The sequence below is a fragment of the Dendrobates tinctorius genome, unplaced genomic scaffold (genome assembly GCF_039654945.1).
Source record: "Dendrobates tinctorius isolate UK_male_01 unplaced genomic scaffold, ASM3965494v1 ptg000116l, whole genome shotgun sequence".
NCBI classification, from domain to species: Eukaryota; Metazoa; Chordata; class Amphibia; order Anura; family Dendrobatidae; genus Dendrobates; species Dendrobates tinctorius.
The window spans coordinates 10,839,810-10,861,249 of NW_027361784.1; the positions used below are offsets into that span (position 1 = coordinate 10,839,810).

Below are 21,440 nucleotides of genomic sequence, written 5' to 3' on the forward strand. Positions count from 1 at the left end.
TATAACTCCCATCATTCTCCCCTGCTCACGACGATCGCCGGCAGAGCAGGGGAGAATGATGAGAGCCAGGGAACAGCGCTTACTGTAACACTTCTGCAAGTATTACACACACGGACAGTGACCTCTCCGGTACTGGAAATATCAGGACGTATGAAAGAGGCCTTATTGTGGGTTTTTATGTTTGGCAGCTGTCGCAGAGTAAAAGACGCTTTTTCTGGGAAAAAATAGTTTCTTTATCACTTCATTGGGGGACACAGGTAACCATGGGTGTATGATGCTGTCGCTAGGAGGCTGACACTATGCAAATAAAGTAAAACTGGCTGCTCCTCCGTAGCGTACGCTCACCGACAGGCAGGAAGTACCTCAGTTTAAGCTTAGTGTCCGTAGGAGGCGGACCTGGATCTAACACCAGATCCGCAGTGTTTTTTATTTCACAGGTTTCTGTGTGAATTTATTAATCCTTTTCCCTTTGTTTTTCAGATACAGCTCATTGGGTAACAGGGTGCAGATTTCTCACCCTGTTTTCCCACATTTAAGCGACCGAGAGAGCAGTGTGGTATCACTCACATCGCCCACTCTGACTCGCTGGCACGACTTTGTCCCCTGTCCCCCCTTTGGGGTGTTTCAGGGTGACTCTCGGTGGCCAGTCCTTGCCTATTCCCCTCCTCACCCCTCTCCTCGGAGAGGGCTGAGAGGATGACGGTGGTCACCGGTGGTGGCCTTCCCCCTTGTTCCTAAGGGGTTGACGCCGTTTTCTGCACCGTCTGGAGACGGTGCGGGAAGTAGGATCTTCTCTCCCAGGACCCTCTTCATCCCGAGGGCTCCTGATGTGATCCTCAGCTATGAAGAGGAACCAGATTCAAGCAGGTGGTAAGCCAGTGGGCTCCTTCTTCCCCCCTGCAGCAGCTACCCCCAGCACAGCTCCCCTGTTTACCGGTGTATAGGTCCCCGCTGTAGATAGGCCACTTAACTCTCGGCTCCACCTCTCATTCAGGCTCAATTTTCACGCTTTTTTCTCATAGCGCGCGGCCCCGGCATTTTGCATGCTTTCTTCTTCCCTTCTGCCATTTTACGTCAGGAGCACGCTCCCTGCTTGGCATGTTTAGTTTGCCCTAGCCATCTAATATGCCGAACACGCCCCCTCTGGCGTGCCATCTTATTATCTCGCCTTTTTCACCGCCGGGCACGCCCCCCTATCTGCGCATCGCTGGCGATTGGGCCATTGCAGGTCGCACGCTCCTCCTCCGCTTGTCAGCCTATCAGGCCGCAGCCTTCTTCTTTCGTACTCTTTCCTGCCCGATGGGAGGCGGCGCTGGGTCAGATTATCCTGGCTTGGTCCAGGTCACGCCTCCCAGCGCAGCTTTGGCTGGGTCACACCCACTGCTCCGCAGCGTGACGCTGTTCCTGTCTCTCCCTGGCTTGCCCGGTCCGGTCGCTACTGGCGCCCCCCGCCACGTCAGCCATTAGGAGGGGAGCTTTTCTTTGTTTTTCGCCATCCGGCACATTAGCCTGAGTCGGCGCGGCTCCCCCGGCTTTGGGCCTTGTCTACCGGTCTCCATGTAGCCACCCTCTTACCGGCTTCAAGCCCGTCTGAGACCCTCGGCCAATCAGTGCGCGCCCTGCGCACATTACCAGACCAATTGGTGTGCGCTTTAGGCTTAGCCACGCCCCCTCCCGATGGCCACGTTTTATTTGACTAATCAGTGAGTGTGCCTCTAGCCCTCGCTCCCTGTCACCCTAGACACGTCCCCAGTATAGCGTCTCAATGCCTGCAAGTTGTGATCATGCACTATCTGTAGATTTGTGCACTGTCTTCACCATCTGCCTCAGGACCCAGAGGGCACAGCAGGCGGTGTACCTCTATCTGTAACAGCGGACGAAGATCCGTGCATCCCCAGCGGGCACCCATTTCTATCCGGCACCGGATCTGGGAGACACTGCAGCCTGAGCAGCGACACCGCCATCTCTGGTTTCAGGTAGGACCAGCCCAGGCTGGTTGTTTTTTCTACCTCATAGGGGCTTATCTATCCCCAGCAGTAATCTTCGTCTCTCCCTTTGGCCACCATCTGTATAAAAGGCAGTGGCCTTCTAACCAGGGCTGTGGAGTCGGAGTCGGTGCTCATTTTGGTGGAGTCGGAGTCAGAGTTGGAGTCGGTATAAAATGGACCGACTCCGACTCCTAAAATATATAATAAATTGGGTACAGTAATTCAATGCAGGATGTGCTGAATATTTTTTCATAGGAGTTTGGGAAAGTTATGAAATGTCCTATAAATGGCTGTTATATTCCTGATCTAAGGCTACATTCACACACAGCATTTTTCCTGTGTTTTTTGAGGATACGTTTTTCAGCTGCAAAAGCTGATCATCTTTTTAAAAAACTGCATCACCTGAAAGGTTTTTGAGCTCATAGATAATGTTTTCAATAGCAAAAGCAGATTAGAAATCTGCTCTATCTATCCATTTATCCATATCTGTCTATCCATATCGTATCTGTACCAAAAAGAATGAAAACCGGGTAGTACACCAATATATATTCTGTTCTATCTAAATATCTTGATTATTGGATCGTAAAAATGATTAAATGTCTGAGGTTCACATTGTACTACAATAAATTTTTCACTTAAATATAAGCAATATGTGTGGGAGTTGGAGTCTGAGTCGGTGTAAGGGAAATTGAGGAGTCGGAGTCGCAGGTTTGGCTTACCGACTCCACAGCCCTGCTTCTAACTAGTCTGCATTATTTATGCCGGTACTGCAGCTCTTCCACAGTGTCTGTCCTACAGCAGTCACCTAACTCCTAGGACAAGAGCACTCCCCTCCCTCCAGAGTGGGCTGCTGCCATGTCTCAGTCGATATCCGACCTGACAGAAGTTTCATAATCCACGACCCAGGTCCTGGAGCGTCTTTTGCATCGTTCTACTGCCACCAGTCCTCCGAACGCCGTTTCATTCAGACGGGTGAAATGTCCCTCCAGCATTTTTCACAAAGAGTTTGAGGCTACCACCTCTAGACACTGGGAACATCCGGGCAGACGCTTCCCAGGAAGAAAACATCTGGACATTCTATACCCTTTTATAATAACCTTTATTTCTCTCACCCATGACAGCACCACGGAGAGAGGGGATCCGCCCTTCAGGGACTGGAACCTACAGATAAAAGGGCGGTACCTATCCTCCGCCTTCAGTTGGGTTCCTGTCCCTGACTGGGGGACCCACAGTACGGCGTACCTGTGATTTGAAGGAGAAGAGTCCGGATCCGGGGCCGACCTGTCCGGTATACGGCAGCGGGGAGGCCCCTGTCGTGGCAGGAGCGGTGCCCGAAGCCGCCACCGCTGGGGCCGATGCAGGCTGCCGGGTGAGCGGGGGGGGAGACGTCGGAGCCGACGCTCCGGAAAGGAGATTGGGGCTCGCGGGGACCCGGTGGAAGAGCGGGCAGCGCCATGGTACAGAGTACCAAGATGGCCGCTGCCTCGGAAGTAGAGAAGCGGCTTCCGGGTCCCTGAAACCGGCGCATGCGCAGGAGCACGCTCCCCGGCCAGCGCGGTGCAGGATGGGAGCGGTGACGTCACGGGGGCGGCAAATTTAAAAATGGTGGATTCAGAACTGGCTGGAAGCGATCCTGATAATGGGGGATAGCGACCAGCAACAGGAGCAGCATGCCAGGCTGCAGCTCAAGCAGCAGCAGCACCACCAACACCACCACCGGCAGAAGGAGCGAAACAGAGATGGCCATTCCAGCAGTCACTCCACGCGGCGCAGTACGTCATCGGCAAGGAGCAAATCGCCACCAGGAGATCAGCCTATACAGGACCTGACTCCATCTCCCGAACCGGTACCTGCAGCCATGCACCTTTGGGGGTAAGTGATCTTCGTGAATGTTCGCCCTTGTAATACAGTTCCTCTCCCTTATTAGGGAAAAAAGAACAGGGAATGCCCCACTTGCACTAGACCCCTACCTGTATCATGGGAGAAAAAACTGTGAGTCTTGCACAAAAGAAATTCTTTGTCAGGAGACTCCGGATTTCGCATCCGACCTAAGGGCTGCAATCAAATCAGAGGTTCAGAGCGCCATCGTATCCCTTAAGCATAGGGATAAAACGAGGAAGAAAGACACGATAGGAACCTCCCAGTCAGACTCTTCCATGTCGGGAGAAATCACGTCTAAAACCTCGGAATCCGGCTCCTCATCCTCAGACGAGGAAACGGGAGGGCGTCACTGTTTTCCCCTAGAAGATATAGACAGACTAGTAAAAGCTGTAAGGTCTACCATGGGGGTATTGGACCCTAGGCCAGATAAAACAGTCCAGGACATAATGTTCGGGGGACTAGGCCAGAAAAAACGGAGAGTATTTCCGCTTAACGAAATTGTCAAGGGCCTAATTAAAAAAGAATGGGACAAGCCAGACAGGAAAAATACTACAGTCCCTTCCCTTAAAAGAAAATATCCCTTTGAGGAGGAGGCATCTACGTCTTGGGATAAAGCCCCGAAGCTCGACGTAGCAGTCGCAAAGGCCTCAAAGAAATTCGCCCTTCCCTTTCAGGACATGGGCACCCTCAGGGACCCCCTAGATAAAAAGGCAGATACCTTTTCTAAAGGGGGCATGGGAGTCAGCAGGCGGTAACCTCAGGCCAGCCATAGCGGCGACATGTACTTCAAGAGCCCTAATGGTATGGGTGGACCAACTTGAGAAACAGCTGAGGAAAGGGACACCAAGGGATAAGATCTTAGATTCTATCCCAGTAATAAGGGGAGCGGCTGCTTTCCTAGCGGACTCATCAGCCGATTCAGTCAGGCTATCGTCCAAAACAGCAGCACTTTCAAACGCGGCCTGAAGAACACTATGGCTTAAAAGTTGGCCAGGGGACCTACAGACTAAAATGAAATTATGTTCAATCCCCTGTGAAGGGAAATTCCTTTTTGGGGAGACATTAGATGACATCCTCCAGAAAGCAGGGGACAAGAAGAAAGGGTTCCCAAATTTTGGGCCAGCAGCATTTAAAAGGCCCTTTCGAAATAGGAGGTTTTTTCAGAGGAGACCACCAAGGGAACAAAAGTGGGATGACAAAAGAGATAGAGGGTTCTTCTTTAGTAACTCTTCCCGAGACAAAAAGCCCTCCAAGTGACAGTACACCCAGGGTGGGGGGAAGGTTAACCCTTTTTCTTCCAGCCTGGAGGAGAATTTCAAACAACCCATGGATAGTAAACCTAATCCAGGAGGGCCTAAGAATAGACTTTCTCTCTCTTCCACCTCAAAAGTATGTAATAACGCCGCTGAGATCCAGTACGCGAGAACAGGAAGCGCTAGAAAGCGAGGTCCTAGGCCTAGTAAAAAAAGGAGTCCTCCAGGAAGTTCCCCTGCAGGTTATGGACAGAGGGTTCTACTCCCCTCTTTTTCTAGTAACCAAACCGGACGGCACCTTTCGAACGATCATAAATCTGAGAAAGCTAAACAAATACGTCAGGAATCAGAGCTTCAAAATGGAGTCGATCAGGTCCACCACCAAAATCCTGTTCCCAAACTGCTACATGACGGTGTTAGATCTCAGCGACGCCTATTATCACATCCCTATCCAGAAAATATCTCAGGTTAGCCGTCTCAATAAAGGGCAAGGTCAAAGAATTCCAGTACAGAGCCCTGTCGTTGGAATATCGATAGCCCCGCGGGTATTTACCAAAATAGTAGCAGAAATGATGGCTCATATAAGGGAACAAGACATAGTAATAATCCCATATCTAGACGATTTCCTCATAGCAGGCAGCTCGGCTCAAAAATGCAGGGAACAGAGGGACAGGGTGATGGACACTCTACAAGGCCTAGGCTGGCTTCTAAATCTAAAAAAATCAAGATTGGAGCCCAGCAGGGTACAACAATTCTTGGGCCTAAAGGGCCTGTCACACTAAGAGATATCGCTAGCAATATCGCTGTAACTTGTGACGTTATAGCGATATTGCTAGCGATATCGCTGTGTCTGATACTTACCTCCGACCGGCTCCCCCGCTGGATATCGCTGATCGCGCGAGAACGTCCAGGACTGTTTCTCGTCGTCAGCTTCCTGCGGCGCTTCCTGTGGAGAGACGAGCGTGGAGCCGGGCGGGAGGATGTCAGGATCGCCTGGTGTGACCGGTAAGTAGTGACCCCCGTCCCCAGCGATGTCGCTGGTGAGATCTGCCTGTGTGGCAGCTCACTAGCGACCACTTAGCGATGTACCAGCGATCCTGACCGCGTCATATCGCTGGTCGGGATCCCTGGTGCATCGCTAAGTGTGACAGTACCTTAACACTGTATTCAAACATTCAGGAGTGTCGCCTCCCAGACCACAAAAAGGAGAAAATCGCTCAAATTACAGCAAGAGCAATCCAGAATCCCTCTATGACATTAAGGAAAGCTATGTCACTGCTTGGTTCCCTATCTGCCTGCCTGCCAGCAGTTCAATGGGCTCAGTTAAGCCCCCGTTACACACTGCGATATCGCTAGCGATATCGCTGCATGTGATACTTACCTCCGACCGGCTCCCCCGCTGGTTATCGCTGATCGCGCGAGAAGCTCCTGGACCATTCCTCGTCGTCAACTTCCTGCGGCGCTTCCTGTGGCGCCGACGAGCGAGGCGTGGACGCGGGCGGGAGGACGCAGGATCGCCGCGTCTGACAGGTAAGTAGCGACCCCCGACCCCTGCGATGTCGCTTGTGAGATCTGCCTGTGTGGCAGCTCACTAGCGACCACCTAGCAATGCACCAGCGATTCTGACCGCGTCATATCGCTGGTCGGGATCGCTGGTGCATCGCTAGGTGTAACGGTACCCTTACACACGAGAGATCTCCAGTGGGACGTATTAGCCAACCAGGCAGCAATAGGGGGACATCTAGAGGGTCGTTTTACCCTAAATTCAAGAACTATTCATTCCCTAGCTTGGTGGGGAAACCAGGAAAATCTGTCCAAAGGGATCCCCTGGGTAACAAAGATAACACACATAGTGACAACGGATGCCAGTCCCACGGGATGGGGAGCACACATGAACAACGAGGTGGCTCAGGACGTGTGGGGAGATCAAGAATTAAAAGCCTCCTCAAATCAAAGAGCTTCTAGCAATAGGCTATGCACGGACACACTGCCTACCCCTGCTCCAGAATCACCATGTCCGCATTCTTTCGGACAATCGAGTCATAGTGGCCTATATAAATCATCAGGGGGGAACCAGGTCCCAAGCCCTAATGGACACATCCGCCAGAATCCTCAAACTAGAGGAGGCAAACCTGCTATCTGTTACCCCTACACATCCGGGGTACAGAGAATCAAAGGGCAGACTTTGAGCCGCACCCAATTACGACAGGGGGAATGGGTACTAAAGTGGTCCATTTTTCGGCAGATTGTAAAAATGTGGGGGACCCCAGACATAGATCTGTTTGCCGATTTCAAAAACAAAAAAGTAGACACCTTCTGCTCCCTAAATCCCAGGGGGAATCCTCTAACTCTGGACGCATTTATGCTCCCATGGACACAGTCTAACATATGCCTTTCCCCCAATCATGCTCATTCCAGCGGTCCTAAGGAAAGTCAGGGAGGACGGGGCAAGAATGATACTGATAGCCCCTTTCTGGCCCAAAAGAACCTGGTTTTCCTGGCTAAGAATGCTCTCAGTAACCGACCCATGGATCCTACCGGATCTCCCGGACCTGCTATCGCAGGGCCCAGTGTTACATCCTCGGGCACCGAACCTCCATTTAACAGCATGGAATTTGAGAGGGTGCTGATGAGGGACAGGATTTTCAGAGAACCTGATAACTACATTACAAAAAAGTAGGAAACCGGTTACGATGAGAGCTTACGGTAGAACATGGAAAAAATTCCTATCCACTTCTAGGGCAAAGGTTCAAGACGGGGTTCAGATTGATAAGATACTAGAATTTCTACAAAAGGGCCTAGAACAGGATCTGGCGGTCAACACATTAAAAGTACAAATAGCGGCGTTAGGCGCCCTCTATAACCATGATATGGCAGGTGGCCCTTGGGTAGCACGGTTTATTAAGGCCGCAACCAGATCTAGGCCAATAACTAGTCAAAGGTTACCGTCATGGGACCTGAATCTTGTACTTTCAACACTGACAGGCCCTCCGAACCAATTTACTCGGCACCCCTAAAAATCCTATCACTTAAAACGGTGCTTCTGGTGGCACTAACATCAGCTCGAAGAGTTAGCGATATTCAAGCCTTATCAGCAGGGCCACCTTTTACAAAAATTCTAGAGGATAGAGTCATCCTAAAACCTGACCCGGCCTATCTACCTAAAGTATCATCACATTTCCACAGGTCCCAAGAGTTCCTTCCTTCTGCCCAAATCCAAAAAATAAGGGGGAATAAAAATTCCACACTTTAGATGTTAAAAGGTGCCTAGTACAGTACTTAGAGGCCACCAAATAATGTAGGAAAGAAGGCTCTCTTTGTATGTTTCCAGGGTCCTCGGAAGGGGCTCAAGGCATCCAAGAGTACCCTGGCAAGGTGGATAAGGGATGCGATTGCCCTGGCATACTCATCCAGTGGAAATACCATCCCGGAGGGGCTGAGAGCTCATTCCACAAGGGCAATGGCGACCTCATGGGCTGAAAGATCTGAGATCAATAGAACAAATCTGTAAGGCGGCCACCTGGTCATCACCTTCGACCTTTTTCAGGCACTATAGATTAGATCTAGCCTCTACGTCTGACCTGATCTTCGGGAGAAGGGTCCTTCAGGCGGTGGTCCCTCCCTAAGCTACCAATCTCTGTAATTCTCTCCGTGATGCTGTCATGGGTGAGAGAGAATAGCTTAGTTACTCACCGATAACGGTGTTTCTCGGAACCCATGACAGCACCCGCTTATTCCCCTCCCCTTCATGAGTGTGGTGAGCACGTTTTACTGTTAGTAGTGTGTTTCCGTTTAGGCACGGTGCTTTTGATAAATAAGCAGTATTATAATATTGTGTATATATTTCTGTTTAACTAACCTGGAGGCCCTCTGATGCTCTGTAACCAACTGAAGGCAGAGGAGATGTACCGCCCTTTTATCTGTAGGTTCCTGTCCCTGAAGGGCGGATCCCCTCTCTCCGTGGTGCTGTCATGGGTTCCGAGAAACACCGTTATCGGTGAGTAACTAAGCTATTTTATATAGCGCTAACATTGCAGGCCTTGCATATGTTCCGATTCCCCTAAGGTGGATCTGCCTTTTTTCACGCTTAGCCTCTCAAACAGTTCCATCCAGTCCTGATGTGGCGTCTCTCAAGGACGCTACGGACTGACAGATTGTGGCTTTAACTGTATCGGCTTTGGAGACGTCATGCACTTCTCTCTGACCTAATTTAGCCTCCACTTGAGTGCTGAAAGCCATACTGGCATGGACCAAGATACTTCACCGGGGCATTAGGGCGGCTCCTACAGAGGAGCTAGCAGATGTAGCACTGGCGTGCCGTTCCAGGAATCCAGGCTCTTTGGGACCAAGCTTGTCCAGATCACTTCCGATGCCACCAGAGGTGAAAGCAGCTCTCTGCCTTTCCTCTGGCGGTTTTTTTTCCAGCAGGACCGTTCTCCTGCACAAGGGGAAAGAAAGAAACCTTCCTTCAAGCTATTCCTCACTGGAGGTCTAGGACCCGTCTCTCTAAGTCCTCCGGATCCCCCTATCACAGATCCTCCTCTAATGACAGGTCATCCTTACCTGGGAATCCTTCCAGGGTGGAAGGCAGGTTTCTTCTTTTCATGGAGACTTGGTTGTCGGCGGTCAACGATGCCTGGGTCAGGGAGATCGTTTCACCCGGCTACAAGATGGGGTTTTTTCTTGCCTCAGGAAGACGTTTCCCCCTCCCGCCAATTCAACCCTCTCATGGGTTCCCCAAGCCATCTCGTCCCTGCCTAAGATCAGGTGTCATTGTACCCGTTCCTTGGCACGAACGGTTTTTCTGGGTTCTGCTCAAACCTCTTCATTCTCCCGAGAAAAGACTGTTCTCCCCGCCCGATCCTAGACCTTGAGCAGTTGAATTGCCACCTTCGAATTCGCCTCTTCAGAACGGAGTCCTTGCACTCGGTGATCCTCTCCATGGAGCAGGGAGATTAACTTTGCTCTGTGGACATTCAGGATGTTTACCTGCACGTTCCTGTGTGTACAGCATCGGCGGTTCCTTCGGTTTGCGATACAGGAGCACAATTACCAGTTCATGGCACTCCAGTTCAGCCTGGTGTCCGATACCAGGGTCTTCACGAAGGTCATGCCGGCGGTCATAGGAACTGTCCTTTATGCCCAGTTTCACACCCGCCCTCTTCAGTTGGCCCTCTGGTCTACCTGGGACAAGAGAATTTTCCCTGAACTGTTTCCCTGGATCGGCCAGTGCTTTTACCTCTCAATGTGAAGCAGTCCCTCTCTTGGTGGAAACTATCCGTCTCTGCCCTGCGCAGGAGGTCATGTCTCCTGCTCCATTGGCAGATCTTCAACATCGATGCCAGTCTTCAGGGTTGGGGAAAAGTCTTCCTGAATCTCACAGTGCAGGGTCGGTGGAACGTTCAGGAGACCCTCCTCCTCATCAATCTCTTGGAGATCAGGGCAATTCTCCTTGCCCTCCTCTACTGGCAGCCTCTCCTCGCAGGCAATTCAGTCCGCACTCTGTCGGACTAGGTCATAGCCGTGGCTTACATAAACCACCAAGGCGGGACTCGCAACACACAGATCAAGGTAGAGTTAGCAAAGATCCTGCCTTGGGCCGAAGGCAATGTCCCCGCCATATCAGCCGTCCACATTCCAGAGGTAGACTACTGGGAAGCCAGTTTTTTTTTTTTTTTTGTATCGTCAGGGATTCGCGTCAGGTGAGTAGTCTCTCAACTCCGCCGTCTTCTGCAAAATTTGTCGGAGGTGGAGCATTCAGGATGCCCACCTAATGACTTCTCGAATGAACCAAAGGGTTCCCTAGTACGTTACCTGGTCCCAGGATCCGATGAACTACAAGCTGAGTCAGACCTGGTACCTGGAGCTGGCGTACATGCTCATGGCCGCCTCCTGTGGCTTTCCAGACCGTCCCCTCTTCCGCCACAGTTCAGTCGTTTCAGTTTAACGCCATGGCCTTTGAGGCCTACTTCTGAGAGGGACTGGGTTTTTTCCCATCAGGTCATTATGTCCATGCTTTGGGTGAGAAAACCTGCATCTTAAAGTTTCTGCGACAGTTACTGGAAGATCTGATTCAGGTGGCGTAAGTACAACTATTTGGTTCCGTTAGCCTTATTGGCTACCAAGAAGAGTAATCGGGGGCGTTCTGAGTTGGCAGCATTATCCTGCCGTCCTCTATTCCCCTTTCATTCCACATAAGTGCAGACATTGTCCTTTCTTCTCTAGGTCCCTCTTGCCCCTTTCTGGTCCAGACTCTGGATGACTCCTGGGGCAGTTTCTCGCTAGGGCTCGGCTTTAGAGGTTGCAGAGCCGCGACCTAGTCCTCTTCGCACATTCTTGTAAAGTTTTACGATATTCATACTCATGTCTTGTCCGACGCAGGCCTAGGAAGGAAAGGTGCTGCAGGCGGCGTTTACGCACCGGCCGGCCTCGGTCCTTTTTTCTCTGCATTCTTTCTGTTCCCACCCTTGGGGACTGCTTTAGGACAACCTATGGTTACCTGTGTCCCCCAATGAAGCGATAGAAGGATTTTTGGTACTCACCGTAAAATCTTTCTTGGAGCCTTCATTGGGAGACACAGCACCCTCCCTATTTGTTCTGGTTTTGGGCCTACGTGCTTTGGTCGTTGAGCCAGTATGTATGTGGAGTTTGTTTGTTGCTTCTCCTACTGCTTTAACACTTAACTGAGGTACTTCCTGCCTGTCGGTGAGTGTATGCTACGGAGGAGGAGCCAGTTTTACTTTATTTGCATAGTGTCAGCTGCCCAGCGACAGCAGCATACACCCATGGATACCTGTGTCCCCCAATGAAGCGATAAAGAACCTTTTTTCCCATAAAAAGCGTCTTTTACTGTGTGACAGCTGCCAAACATAAAAACCCGCCATAAGGCCTCTTTCACACGTCCTGATATTTCCAGTACCGGAGAGGTCAGTGTCCTTGTGTGTAATACTTGCAGCACATGTGTCAGCCTCCTAGCGACAGCAGCATACACCCACGATTATCTGTGTGCCCCAAGAAAGAGATTTTACGGTGAGTACCAAAAATCCTTCTTTTGGCATCACCACATTTTTAGAGCTATAATTTCTCCATATTTTGGCCCACAGTCATGGGAGGGTTTTTTTTTTTTTTTTTGCAGGACGAGTTGTTTTTATTGGTACCATTTTTTGATCGCTTTTTTAATTTCGAATTTTTTGGGAGGCAGAATGAACAAAAACCAGCAATTCATGAATTTCTTTTTTGGGGTGTGTGTTTTCACCATTCCACATGTGGTAAAATTAATAAAGCAGTTTTATTCTTCGGGTCAGTACGATTTCAGCGATACCTCATTTCTATCAATTTTTTGTGTTTTGGTGCTTTTATACAATAAAAACTATTTTATAGAAAAAAAATAATTGTTTGTACCACTTTATTCTAAGAGCTATTTTTACTTTTCGCTCAAGGAGCTGTATGGGGGCTTGTTTTTTGTGGGACAAGATGTCGTTTTCGGTGCTACCATGTTTATTTATATCCGTCTTTTTGATCGCATGTTATTCCACTTTTTGTTCGGCGGTATGATGATAATGCGTTTTTTTGCCTTGTTTGTTTATTTTTTATGGTGTTCACTAAAGGGGTTAACTAGTTGGACAGTTTTATAGGTCGGGTCATTGAGGACGCGGCAATACCAAATATGTGTACTTTTCAGGGTTTATTTATTTTTTTTTTTTCATTCAAATATTTAGAGAGAATATAGATTTTTTTTTTTTTGTTTTTTTGTTTTTTTTTTAATTTACATTATTAAAAATTTTTTTTTTTTTTTTTTTTTTTTTTTACTTTGTCCCACTATGGGGCAATAATTTTTTGCAGGCTGATCGCTTCTATAGCATGTAGATGAAGCAGCTTCCCCATGCCGTAGGAGCTGTCTACGCTGCACTCGCAGAGAGACTTGCTGATCATGTACTGCGCATGATCGGCAAGTATCCTCGATCTGGTGACCCAGATGTCGTCATGACAACATCGGGTCAGCATGGCAACGATTGGTACCCCGCGCAAGGTCTCCAATCTAAAGGCAGAGGGGCTGTCAGCCCTCTGTCAGCTTCCAGAATGCAGGGATCGTGTTCGATCGCAGTATTTCGGGGGTTAAAGTGCCAGGAGTGGTCACCTAGTGCCGGTTGTCAGAACAAGCTGACACCTGGCGACGATGGCCCACGCAACCCCTGTGAGAGCGTGCGATCGCATTGACTTAAAATTCCATCCATGGTCAAATTGGCCCAGGTCACTTGGACGGATGTCAGAAAGGGGTTAAATTCCCCACAACGCCACCTCAGGGGTGACGACGCATGGCACTGTGTCTCTTCTTTTTGATTGTGTAATTCAGGATAGGTTCTCAATCAGCGGTTACAAAGAAGGCTTCTTTGTAACCGCTGATGAAGAGGTGGGGACTCTGATCACAGGACCCCCACTCACAATTTTACAAAATGGGAAAATGGGCTGTTAAACCTGGACATTTCCTATAACTCCAGACAGGATCCTACCCGTCATAACGACACCTCTGCTTTGTGGCACATCTTGGTTCTCTTAATCTTGGGATATTGTTTTGTAAATAACGAATACCTTTCTTCACAGACGCCAATTTCTTATCTGGGTCACTGGGCGTTTTCTGATGTAAATAAAGGTGGTGACTTTTTGGAAGCTCCCATCTGTTTTGGATTTTCAGTGCCCATTTTCCCAGCCAGATCTGTTCTACTCCTGTCACATCCAGACCTGCCCTCGGTACGGTTTCCTGTGAGCTCATGGGTCTCTTGATCTTGAATTGTCCTTGCAGACCATTATAAAACCGAATATATCTCCCAATACACCTCCGCCTATATACTGCACAACACAGGATCCCAGCCAGACGGTGGCTTGTGGTGACTCATTATACAACTTGTGACCCGTACTGGAAGAAAAACCGTCACCGGGGAAGGAAACTGTAAAGAATGGGTTATTGCTTGGGGATGTGGCTGCTGCTATTACATTATCCCCACAGCTGCTAATGTGGATGGACTGGGTCTGCCAGAACTGGTTTATGGAGGGCAGTGGGACACTCCACTGACTTCTAAGTTACTAGGGTATAACCACCTCTTCAGTGTGCTCTAATACTATGTTCGAGACCCTGTGACTGCATGTCTTGCAGGTCTTTGACAGCTGCGACACATGCAGGGGATTACTGGCGACTCAAACATGGTCGGGAGCGTAAGCTGCCCCACAGCCAAGCTCGGGGGGGCAGAAGCAATACTCGGCGCAATCTTGAGTATTGAGCACTCATCAAAAATTAAAGAAAAAAAGCAATCAATGTCATGTCCTCAAAATGGTACTTATAAAAATTACAACTCTCCACGCAAAAAGAAAAAAAGTTCATCAGTGTAAGAGAGAAAATGTTACAGGATTTCAGGAGACTTAGAAAAAGTTCAGAATTTGTTTCTAAACATCCACCTTTCCCACTAGAACTTAAGTAGGAGAGTCCTTCTTGCACACGGCGTCCATCTGGGCGTTTTTGTGCACAGCGCATCGTGCGCATCCATGCGCATGCGTCATGCGCACCTATGTTTTACATGGTGTATGCATGGTCTTGCGTTTGTCTGCGTTTTCGTGCGCTGCGTTTTTTCGAGGTGTGCAACTGGACGCAACGTGTTGCATTTTTGGGTCCGTCCAAAGTTGGCAAAAAGCATGCATACGCTTGCGCACGAAATGCGTTAAAACAATGCATTACAGTCTATGGGAACACAGAGGTGTGCGCATGCGTTTTAAACATGTCTAGACACTGGTTTAAACCACCCCCTTCCCATGACACACGCCCACTGGTGTCCCATTGGTGGAGTCTGTTTCAAGGATTTTCCTCCTGTGAAATGTGACACCTAGAGATCGTATGCGCATAAAAAACATAGAGATCGTATGCACATTTTTGCACGCGTTTCTACTTGCGCACAAAGACGCAGATGTGAAACTAGCCTAACGAGGGTACCCTAACATTAACAGACCTGTTTAACCCATAAAGACCTCCAGAAGGGACATCCCAATAGGGCACATAACAGAATCCTCACATTTATGTGATCATAAACAAGTAAATTTAATTGTGACATGAAAAAAATAAGTGAAAAGTGTCGTACACAACACAGATCTGTCCGTTATGATAAAAAAAAAAAAAAAAAAAGGCTGTATGTGAGAAAGTAAAATACGCACACATTGCCTCTGTGGAGTTACGTCACCCCATGGTCTCTTTGATTGTCTGCTGGGTTACGGGTATGTGCAAACATTGTGGATTGGGCTCAGGAATTTCCTGAGCCAATTCTGCATCTCTTGCCAAAAACGCATATAGAAATCCGTACGTATTTTTTGGTGGATTTTGTGCGGATTGGCAAAAAGAATTGACATGCTGCGGAAAATAAACAGCCGCGGATACTGTGCGGAATCCTCCGCAGCATGTGCACAGCAAATTTTTTTTTCCCATTGAATAACATTGTTTGGTCTCACACTTGCGGATCTGCAGTGATTACGCACAAAAAATCCGCTGCAGATCCGCAACGTGTGCACAAACCCTAAGGTGTGAATGTGTCTCTCCTATAACACAAAACTGGTGGAGACAAGAACATCTTCCCCTTATTGCGAGGAGTCAGGGCAATGGCTGATGTCACAGAACAGAGAAGGAATAGTTCTACATCTTATTTGATTACATTATGGGATTGAGAGGAAGATTGGGCTCTTCAAACCTGTCACCTTTGCATGGCCATAAAGTTCAGTGCACCTTCCCCCCCACCATATTTTTCAGACTGTAAGATGCTGTTTTTTTCCCCAAAAAATTTGCATCTTACAGGGGGGGTTGTGGTACTGGTGGAGCGCGATCATAGGAGGCAGGGTTCCTTTCTTAGGAGGCTGGCAACAGCAGAAGCTGTGCGATGCTGCAGGTCTGGTGTTGGTGGTGAGGCGGAGCGGCGTACATTGCTTTCCTGGGGGCCATATTCCTGAAGAGTTTGGCTGAGGTGACACATGCACAGACTGGCATCTCTGCCCAGCTGAGATCTTAATCTGTGCAAGCCCCACCTCTGGTGGCCATTACCCTGAAGCCCACGGCTTCACCGCTGACACTGAGCCCGCAGCATCACACCACTGAGGCTCCCACTTCTGCCGCCCACAGCATTGCTCCACTTCTGTCACCACTGCCTTCCTGAGGAAAGGACCATGCCTCCTGTGACCGTACTCCACCACTGTTGCCGCCTCCAAAGGTAAGATTCCTTAAATTTCGACTATAAGACGGACCCGCATCTTATACAAAAAAAGCAAACTTTTTTTTCCCTTTTCCTCCCCAAAATTTAAGGTGCATCTTATAGTTCGAAAAATATGGTAGGTGGGAATGTGCACTGAACTATTTGGCCACCTCAAGCACCTGTATTTGGCTTGTACAGTGATTCTGTGCTGACAGACTCCCTTTAACTATTCACAATAAGTTGTCATGTACATGAGGAATAACTCTACTTGTATCCTGTATATTCACCAGTTTTCCCCTCTGCAGGTGCAGATTTTTTTTTTTTCTCACTTTACTCTGAGCTAGTGGGTGGAGACAAGCTGCTATAAGGTCTTCCATGCACTGCACATGTGAGCAGGTTGTGGGATGCAGTGACGGACAGGAGGCAGAGCAAGGGTTAACAAGTTTAATTTAATAACAGGGAAATACTCCACGCAGGGAGGTAATGGGTTAAACAGGGGAATAAAACAGTATTATTGCACAAGGATATGCAGAGTTCAAACATTAAGGCGGTTCCTGTGGAGCACTTGTCAGGAGTTCCTCAAACTGTAACTCCTGCTGTGAACTCAGTAGCGCTGGCGCGGTGTCTTTTCCAGGGAGGTCCTGTGGGCAACAATGCCCTGTCTTCTGGCGGCAGAGGTCGGTCTCCGTTACCTTCTACTGAGCCTAGACCATGTGTGCTACAGTGGCTGAAAGGGGTGTGGGCCACAGTCCTGTACGAGCCCAACGCAGGTCTGCAAGTATACTCTGGTGAAGTCAGGGCACAAGTGTCTGGGCAAATATTCGCCGGCAACGTCAGGGAACAAGTGTCAGTCACGTATGTGGTCCCTCTTATTTGGCATGTGTGCAGTTCTCGCGGACACAGCGTACGGCGCCTTTCTCTCTGGTAGTCACTGGGCACACTACACCTCTCTGGTCTCTGCTGCTGGTGGTAGGAGATGGTGGATGCTGGCCTGCACGATGCTGGTGCTCCCCGAGCGAAGCACTCTTCTGCCTGGTGGCTGCCGCTGATGCTGGACACATGGCTCCCCTCAGCGCAGCAGTCCCTCTCCTGGTCTGCTTCATCACGCCTGGACCTTCTCTCTGCTGCGGCCTCTCTGCAGGTGGTGGGGCCTTTCACAGCGCCGGTACTATGTGGAGGGATGGGGCGCAGAGCTCCTCTGACTACGCCATGCCCCAGGTTCGCACCCAAAACACCCTGCTGTGCGCACATATCTTTTATGTCCTCGTCCCACTCTGTCAGGAGGAAGCTCCAGCCCACCCATGCTCCCCTCCCCCCCGGGAACTGAGGATGCAGCCTTTCTAGTTCTGGACCCAGCACGCAGGTACCCGCGGTCTTGTCTTTCCACACACACACCCGCGGTCTTGTCTTTACCCTTATATATACACACACACACACACACACACACACACACACACACACACACACACACACACCCCCCCCCCCCCCCCCTCGGTCTTGTCTTTCCCCTTACACACACACACATATATACGATATGATTCCGGCTCTCCTGTCTAGCACGTGTTCAGAGGCAGCAGTTTGGAGGACATTATGCAGCCGTACTGAGCAGTGTAGCCGCGAATCCAACAATGTGGTGAGAGAATACTTCTTGGTGTGTCTGGGCTGCTTTCACTCTGTTCATTCTTCCCTCTCCATAGACTTGAATAGGCAGCTGGAAGATATTTCAAATATATAGGTCTGACTTGTTTTAACCAAGATGGTTTTTAGCAATGCAGAGTGGATGAGTAGCAAAAAATAGTAGAAAAGAACGGCACTCACCGGGTAGTGTAGTCAAGGCTTTATTGTAAAAGCATATCAGCGGGAGAACGGGTGTAAAAAGGAGATGGCAACGACGATCGTTTTGTGCAGCAAAGGCGCTTCCACAGGTTAAAAGAGTGGATGAGTAGTTCTAAGATTTATTACAAAGTGTATTATATGTGCTTGTACTAGTGATTTATGCAAAGGTAACCATTTTACGTTTGTTACTCAGGCAGCAGAAAGTAGCCGAAAGGGAAAAACGAACCGCAGAGCAGCAAAGGAAGAAGATGGAGAAAGACGTGCAGCGGCAAATGAAGAAGGAACAGAGCAAAATCGGCGTGAAATTATCCTAACGACGAGCGCCGCTCATCACACAAACACTTCTCTGATTTTTCTGATCTTTCCATTGGGGTAGCGGCACAAAGTCACTGGGATTTATGGGAACTCAGACGCCTCTTATCACATTTCTAAGACTTTGGATTACAATACCAGATGATTGAATTGCCTCCTCAGACTCGCGTATGGGACTCGGAAAAACGAAGATTAAAGAAAAAAAAAAAAGGTGTAAATAATTGGGTTAAATTGGCTGCTCCATTATACAGTGTGACAAATGTAATTATTGATTAAAGGATTTTAAAGAACTTGCTGTCATGTAGTATGATTAGTCGCCCCTGGGGCAGGCTCACACACAAAAAATTACGGACAGCGCTAAGACCAATGTTATTCAACTAGGATTTTTAGATGAGCGTTGTTTTTTCATAGAATCTGCGTGTGAAAATTTTCAACATGCACTAGTTTCTTTTGTATGTTGGGTGTGCTTAGTCTATTCAAGCCTATGGATGCCATATGGATCATCAGGTTTTTTTTTTTCTTATTGATACATTGCCATTCTTAAAGGGAATCTGTCAGCAGGTTTTTGGTATGTAAACTGAGAATAGCATGGTATGGGGGGCAGAAGAGACCCTGATTCTAGCAATGTGTCCCTTACTAGATTGTGTTTATCTGTTTTATTAAAGTCAATGTTTTATCAGCAGGAGATTATCACTAGAAGGTGTCTCGTGCCTCCCGGTCCGTCACCTTCACCACTGATTGGCAACTGTCAATACAAAGTATACGCAGAAATCTATTTTTCGAGCATGCCTAAAACACTGATAACACCCGAGCATGCTTAGAGAACGCCTTATCCCAGTACGTTCGCTCATCACTAGCAGCAACGCTGTAGCATTGCTGTGTATGTAGCACAAGCGATCAGATGATTGTGTCAAGTCCTCTTAGGAGACCAACAAGAACAGTGAAAAGTAAAAAAAAAAAAAAAATCCCCATTAAAAAGGAAACTACTACCTTTAGCAGCTGCCTTTAATGTATGGTCTTTATGAATTGGGTGGAAACTCTTCCCAGGTATGCTTGTTCTCACATTGAAAATATGTATAGATTTGAATAAGAAAATAAAATTCATTGTGTATTACAGGTGGGTAAAATGTGCAGCAAATTCACTCCATTTCCACCAATTCATCCACTGATTTTCCACTACAGGCACATTCATGGGGCATTATACTGAGCAACAGTGGAAAGTGCGGTTACATCCAATCAAGTGATAACTGTGGTCAGTGATTAGTAGGTGCAATGATGCCCTTCTAGCACAATTAGGCCAGGATCACACATGCGAGAAACACGTCTCAGTCTCGCATGTTAATACTCTGGAGCGGAGCGTGCGGCTCCATGTATTGCTATGTGGCCGTACGCTCCGATCAGAGTGCTGGCAGGAGTGCCGGGTATTAACATACACATGCAAGAAACACAGCTGATTCTTGCAAAACCCAGGCTTAGAAGATGTAGAGAAAGTCACTCTTGGTGAAGAATTAAAGATTAACCCTAGATATGATTTCTAGTTGCTGAAAGTCTTGTAACAAATGAGATTAAGCAAACCAGTCAGCAGGATTTTGCCAATTAACACTGCTAACTAAACCATGCCTGTAGTTTACACTGATTAAAAAGGTACCTGAGGTAAAGAAATCAGTCTTGTAGTTCTTGTGTTAGAAATTTTCAGTTACTGATAGGAATGTACACAGAGTCTTATATTCCTGCTCTAAGCCAGAGAAACCAAGGAAAGACCTGCCCACAGGCTGCTCCGAAGCACAAACATGTTCATCCTCAGACAGAGACAGACTCTTTGAACAAATTATTAAACAACATGTATGTCAGTACCTGGATAAGAATGAAGTGATTAAACAGAGTCAGCATGGGTTTGTAACTAATAAGTCATGTCAGACTAACTTAATTTCCTTCTATGACGGAATCACTGATTGGGTGGATCAAGGAAATGCTGTAGATATAGTATATCTTGACTTCAGCAAAGCATTTGACAAAGTATCTCATACAATCCTTATTGAAAAAATGACTAAGTATGGAATGGACAAGGCAACTGTTAGGTGGATTCATAACTGGCTTAGTGATCGGACCCAAAGAGTGGTCGTAAATGGCTGCACATCCAGTTGGAAGAATGTCTCAAGTGGGGTACCACAGGGCTCTGTCCTGGGCCCTGTATTGTTCAACATCTTTATTAACGATTTAGGTGAAGGAATTGAGAGTAAACTGATTAAATTTGCTGATGACACAAAGCTAGGAGGGATAGCTAATACTAGAGAAGAGAGAGAGAGGATTCAAAAAGATATAAATAAACTGGAGAAGTGGGCAGCAACTAACAGAATGGTTTTTAACAGGGAAAAATGCAAAGTACTACATCTGGGCAATAAAAATGAAAAAAGCATATACTGAATGGGAGGAATAGGGCTAAGCAACAGCACATGTGAAAAAGACTTGGGTATACTAATAGATCACAGACTGAATATGAGTCAACAGTGTGATGCAGCAGCAAAAAAGGCAAATGCAATTCTAGGATGTATTAACAGAAGCATACAGTCTAGATCACGTGAAGTCATTATTTCCCTCTACTCCTCTTTGGTCAGACCTCATCTGGAATATTGTGTCCAGTTTTGGGCACCACATTTTAAAAAAGACATCAACAAACTGGAGCAAGTTCAGAAAAGAGCGACCAGAATGGTGACCGGTCTGCAAACCCTGTCTTATGAGGAAAGGTTGCAGGATTTGGGATTGTTTAGTTTGCAAAAGAGAAGACTGAGAGGAGACTTAATAGCTGTCTACAAATATCTAAAGGGCTGTCACATTGTAGAAGGATCAACTTTATTCTCATTTGCACAAGGAAAGACTAGAAGCAATGGGATGAAACTGAATGGGAGGAGACACAGATTAGATATTAGAAAAAACTTTTTGACAGAGTGATC

The 21,440-nt window shown here is 48.0% G+C and overlaps 1 protein-coding gene across 1 annotated transcript in view; it reads left to right on the forward strand.

Annotated features, from left to right (window-relative positions):
• The window catches only part of EBAG9 (estrogen receptor binding site associated antigen 9), a 46,596-nt gene extending 27,817 nt beyond the window's left edge, over window positions 1-18,779 (forward strand). Inside the window, exon 8 of the mRNA XM_073590196.1 lies at window positions 18,371-18,779. Coding sequence (XP_073446297.1) covers window positions 18,371-18,491 — 121 coding nt within the window. The 3' untranslated portion in view covers window positions 18,492-18,779. The remainder of the gene's footprint in view (window positions 1-18,370) is intronic.
• The last annotated feature ends 2,661 nt before the right edge of the window (window positions 18,780-21,440 follow it).